The sequence below is a fragment of the Trichechus manatus genome, unplaced genomic scaffold (assembly GCF_000243295.1).
Source record: "Trichechus manatus latirostris isolate Lorelei unplaced genomic scaffold, TriManLat1.0 scaffold00022, whole genome shotgun sequence".
Lineage (NCBI taxonomy): Eukaryota > Metazoa > Chordata > Mammalia > Sirenia > Trichechidae > Trichechus > Trichechus manatus.
Genome location: NW_004443958.1, coordinates 12,852,123 through 12,858,005, shown reverse-complemented (window position 1 = coordinate 12,858,005; position 5,883 = coordinate 12,852,123). Strand labels below are relative to the sequence as shown.

The window sequence follows — 5,883 nt, the reverse complement described above, 5'->3', positions numbered from 1 at the left end:
AGACCTTTCCTCCTCCCCTCATCACACCTAATGACCAACTTGTAACTTTTCCTCCATCACTGCAACTCTGGTTCTACTGGTTCAATAGTCTCCATATCCAAGAGAAGAATGATTTCACCAAGGGACTCAACAATGCTTCCACTGACTTGGAAGCTTAAACTGCAACCTGGCAATTTTGAGTCCTTCCTGACGATGAACAGACAGCCAAAAAGGGAGGTTACAAAATTGGTCTGGGTAATGCATCTTGATTAACAACGCTAAACAGGATTGCCACTACAGAATGAGAAAAAGGAGGTTCACGTCTGGAACCTGGAACATCTAGTTTCGCCATGTCTCGTGGTCAAAGAGAATGGAAGACAGAAACAACTCCATAAGACAGGACCACCCAGAACTCAGATCATCCAGAATGAAGGCTTGGGTATCTTGTTGTTGTCGTTAGATACTGTCAAGTCGGTTCCAACTCACAGCCACCCTATGTACAACAGAATGAAACACTGCCATCCTCACAATCCAATCCTGTGCCATCCTCACAATCCAATCCTGTGCCATCCTCACAATCATTGTTATGCTTGAGCCTATTACTGCCGCCACTGTGTTAATCCATTTCGTTGAGGGTCTTCCTCTTTTTCCCTGACCCTCTACTTTACCATGCATGATGTCCTTCTCCAGGGACTGGTCCGTACTGATAACATGTCCAAAGTATGTGAGACTTAGTCTCCCCATCCCCGCTTCTAAGGAGCATTCTAGTTGTACTTCTTCCAAGATGGATTTGTTCATTCTTTTAGGAGTCCATGGTATATTCAATATTCTTCACCAACACCACAATTCAAAGGTGCCAATTCTTCTTCCATCTTCTTTATTCATTGTCCAGCTTTCGCATGCATATAAGGTGATTGAGAACATCAAGGCTTGGGTCAGGCGCACCTTAGTCTTCAATGTGACATCTTTGCTTTTTAACACTAAAGAGGTCTTTTACAGCAGATTTGGGTATCTTGGCCAGACAAAAACCCACAATCAGCTGAGAGCTAGCTAAGGACAAAGAGAACATGGAGAGAAGAATGGGAGTTAAAAATAGCAACTATGGGTTCAGGATCAATAGCAAAAACAAGCACTGAGGTTTCTAGTCATATTTCTTTCTTGGTTTGACATGTATATATTTATGCTTTTAACTAATTTCCCCCTACTATTTTATAAAAAGTAATTTGGTGGCAGTTAATGTCATAGTTTAGTTCACTAGTTAGAGTGTCATGATGAAACAGTAACAAAAAAAATAAGCATCACCCAAACATCCTGGACTTGGAAACAATAACCGAAAGATGTTGAGTTATTATCCCTTTGGGGAAGACGAGAGCATTTTTTTACTCTTATGAGAGCTGTAATATGTGAGGAGGGAGCATTTTGTTGTTGTTGATACCAATGACAAATTTAAGTCCGGAAGAAGAGTCTATAAGGTTGAGCAGTCAAGAAGTGGTCTACAGTGGCTGTCCAGAATCTTTTGAACACCTTTCCTGTGTCTGGGGAATTTCCAACCTTATGAGTATTAACTCACTGGGATATGAACCAGAAATTTGCCTCCTCAGCCTCTTCCGCAGCAAGAATACAGATTTGTGACCTTGGCTCTTTGCCTGCATGGGACTTCAATTCTAGAGAATGACATGAAGGAGGTACAGTGTAGAAGCCGCCAGCACAGCCCGTGGGATCAGATTACCTAGGGATCTGTGCTCCAGCTCTGACTTTCTGTAATCTGTATAATCTTGGGCGAGTTATTTAACTTCTCAGGACCTCGGTGTCCTCAACTCTGCCTAACTCATAGGGCTGTTGGGAGTATTAAGTGAATTAAGGCATGTAAAGAACTAGTTTTGAAATCCAAAGAGACACATGTGGATATTTAAATCTAAATTAAATTAAATAAAAAATTTAGTTACTCAGTCATACCACCACATTTCAAGGGCTCAAAAGCCAAATGTGGTTCATGGCTACTATCCTGGACAGGGTAGATATAGAGCATTTCCATCACTGTAGAAAGTTCTGTTAGACAGTACCGGCTTAGAGAATACTCTCTGATACTCAGTAAGCACTTAAATGATTAATAAACCAAACCAAACCTGTTGCCGTCAAGATGATTACGACTCATAGCGACTCTACAAGACAGAGTAGAATAGCTCCATATGGTTTCCAAGGAGTGGCTGGTAGATTCGAATTGCCGACGTTTTGGCTAGCAGGCGAACTCTTAACCACTGTGCCACGAGGGCCCCCAAATGGTAATAGCTGCTATTACTGTTACTGGTATTGTTATCATCACACTGTTATCATTATTACAATAGCAAGTTGAAGACGCACCTGAATTTACAATCTGGTGGAGAAGATGGACAAGTAAAAAGCAATTATAATGCAGTCTTACAAGTGCTATGATGAAATTAACAGCAACATCAGTAGCAGCTGCTGCTCTCTATTAATTGTTTATTATAGACCAGATACTGGGCTAGGCACTTCACATAAATTATCTCATTTAATCCCTCTAAACAACCAAACAACGTGAGAGGTAAGAACCACTACATCCCTATACTACACATGAGGCAACTAAGGCTAAGGAGTGGTCTAATGCCAAGTGGTCACAATGCTCCCCAGTACTGCAGCTGGGACTCATAGCATTGACAGGTCCATTAAACTACAAAGTCATGACTTAAACTTACCCTGTTGTTGTTAGGTGCCATCAAGTTGATTTTCAAACCCAACCAGCAGCACTGCAAAAGAAAGATCTGGCAATCTGCTTCCGTAAAGATTACCGCCCAGAAAACCTCGTGCAGCAGTTCTACTCTGTAACACATGTGACTGACATTGAGTCAGAACTGACTTGATGGCAATGAGTAACCTACCCTAGACTTCACCAAATATTTACTGAGTGCCCACAAGGAGCCATGCATTATTCTAGGGGCTGGGGATACAGCAGAAAACAAGAGAGACCAGGTTCCTGCCTTCATGGAGTTTACAGCCTAGTTGGGCAGAAGAATACGAAAACATATAATAAACCAGATGGTAATAAGTGCTACGTAGAACAATCAAAAAGAACGTTGTATTGTCTACCATACCTGGTCACTGTGAGGCTATATAGCAATGTGTATGAAGTACCTACTACTAGGTACTTAAAAAATGCTGCTACATTCATTACCACATATCTTCTGTATATCAGACATGCAGGCTGAGATACTAGGGAGAACAAGGGGTTGAAAGCATGAAACTACATGGAATCAATGTTCATATAAGAGTACTTGTGAGAAAAGAACTATAGTCTTTTTCCCTTTCTTCTGACCTCCTCCCAACTGGGTTATTTCCCTTCTCTCACCTTCTAAATGCAGCTTATAATGCAAATTTCCAAGAGCCTGTCCAAGACAGCTATTTAAGCATTTCTTAGTTTTTACACACAGAACTGTGTTTTCTGCTGCAATTTACCACAATCATCGTGAGCCTGTGACATAGGCATTATGTTCTTAAACAGAGGAAGCTTAAGCTCAAGAGCATTCTATAAATACACACATGCATACATACATACATATATACATACAAGTTCTGTAGAAATTAAACCTGTCCATTACTGATTTTGAAAATTCTCCAGTAGGTTTTGAAATGACAAGCCAGGCAGTGTTTATCAAATGAAATATTCTAACTGCATGAATAAGGAGACCTTTGAACAACCAAACCAACTCTCAGGTTAGTTTCGACACTGGCAAAATGATAACCACACAGGAATTCCCCAGATGCTACTCAACATAAACTTTACTATCAAGGATTAAGGTTCTATCCTTTTTTGCTTTCACCTCAGACATGGGGGCAGGTGGAACTGAGAAATGGCCTCCAAAAGCTTGCATTTTTAATGCAGGAGACATTGTGTTTTATATAAAGGAATGCCACTGATTGTTCTTCCTTGTTTTAATCTAAACTTTTCCCATTCACTGTAGCATAATTTTCTTTCATATCCTCTTTGCTTTATGACTGATTTTGTAATTCTTTTAGAGCAACTCTCAATACACAAAACTTCGATTACATTCTCCTCCCTGCCTTATTCCATGCTGCATCCAATTCAAGGTTCCTAGTAATCAAATTCTGAAATAGTGAAGATCTCAACTTTCTTATACACATTTAGATAAACTTCTATTTTCTATACAACTCAGCAGTGGCTGGTGATACTGAAGCTTATCTGGCTGTAAAGGGGAATCCTGCTTTAGAATCAAAACAATGAAATATTTAAGGGATGGTAAAAGAAGTATTCCTTGCTCCAGTCTTTGTGTGAGTGTGTGTGGAAAGGGGAGGGTGGAAGGAAGGATATACATACCAGGTGCCATCTATCCTGAGGACAGCAAAAGACTGAGGCAGAGCGGAAGGTGCTAAGTTTCATGGAAGCCCTTTCTTTCTGCACACTGGCCTTCCACATATGGGGCCATCAGGGAGTACCACAGCTATACAGTGGTCAAGGTGAGGGCTACAAGAGCTGCTCTCCCATGCTCCATGTCTTCCCTGGGTCCTCCATGAACTAGAGAATCTTCAAAACCAAAAGAACTAGTTCACCATTTCTGTTGTAATAGAAAAGAAGGGGAAATGCTAATTGTTTTCTTCCTTCTGTTCTTGCTAAGTAATCATGAAATAAAACCAAACACATTGGCAAAGGGTTGATTCAACTCACGGTTGACCCTATAGGACAGAGGAGAACTGCCCCATAGGGTTTCTAAGGAGTGACTGGTGGATGCGAACTGCTGATCTTTTTGGTTAGCAGTTGAGCTCTTAATCATGGTGCCTGTTTAATGTAACCATAGGAACTGAAAAACTAAGCAAAATATCTGTTTTGAGGGTATTATATTATTCCCCGTCCCTGGGTAGTGCAAATGGTTAACATGTTCAGCTGCTAACCAAAACGTTGAAGGTTCAAGTCTACATAGAGGTGACTATGAAGGAAGGCCTGGTGATCTACTTCCAAAAATTCATCCACTGAAAACCTATGTAGCAGAGTTCTACTCTGACACACATGGGTTGCCATGAGTCAGAAATGACTCAATGGGAACTGGAAAGTAGTAGATATTTTTCTCTAAATCCATAAGCTAACTTCTAAAGTGTCATGAGATCTTAACTAACAATACACAAACACCAGAAGATAAGATAGATAATTAGTAATCCTCTAAAAATTAAACACTTATGCTCATCAAAAGACTTCACCAAAAGAGTAAAAAGTGAAATCTACAGATTGGGAAAAAAATTTTGGCTATGACAAATCTGACAAAGATCTAATCTCTAAAATCTATAGGAAAATCCAACACCTCTACAATAAAAAGATAAATAATCCAATTAAAAAATGGGTGAAGGATATGAACAAACACTTCACTAAAGAAGACATTCAGGTGGCTAACAGGCAATGAGGGAATGCTTGTGACCACTAGCCATCAGAGAAATGCAAATCAAAACCACAATGAGATACCATCTCTCCCCAACATTACTGGTAAGAATAAAAAAAAAAAAAAAACCCAGAAATTAATGTTGGAGAGGCTTCAGGGAGCTTGGAACTCTTATGCACTGCTGGTGGGAATGTAAAATGGTACAACCATTTTGGAAAACGATATGGCGCTTCCTTAAAAAGCTAGAAATAGAAATACCATACGATCTAGCATTCCTACTACTAGAAATATATCCTAGAGAAATAAGAGGCATCACACGAATAGACATATGCATACCCATGTTCACTGCAGCATTATTCACAATAGCAAAAAGATGGAAATAACCTCAGGGCCTATCAACAGAATAATGGATAAACAAACTATGGCACATACACACAATGGAATACTATGGCACATACACACAATGGAATACTATGGCACATACACACAATGGAATACTATG

At 39.9% G+C, this 5,883-nt stretch overlaps 1 protein-coding gene across 1 annotated transcript in view; it reads right to left on the bottom strand.

Moving 5' to 3' along the window:
* Positions 1–2,792: 2,792 nt before the first annotated feature.
* Positions 2,793–5,883, bottom strand: part of NSMCE2 (NSE2 (MMS21) homolog, SMC5-SMC6 complex SUMO ligase) — an 87,290-nt gene continuing 84,199 nt past the window's right edge. The window contains exon 3 of the mRNA XM_023728191.1: positions 2,793–4,568. Within this exon, the coding sequence (XP_023583959.1) occupies positions 4,560–4,568 (9 nt within the window). The 3' untranslated portion in view covers positions 2,793–4,559. The remainder of the gene's footprint in view (positions 4,569–5,883) is intronic.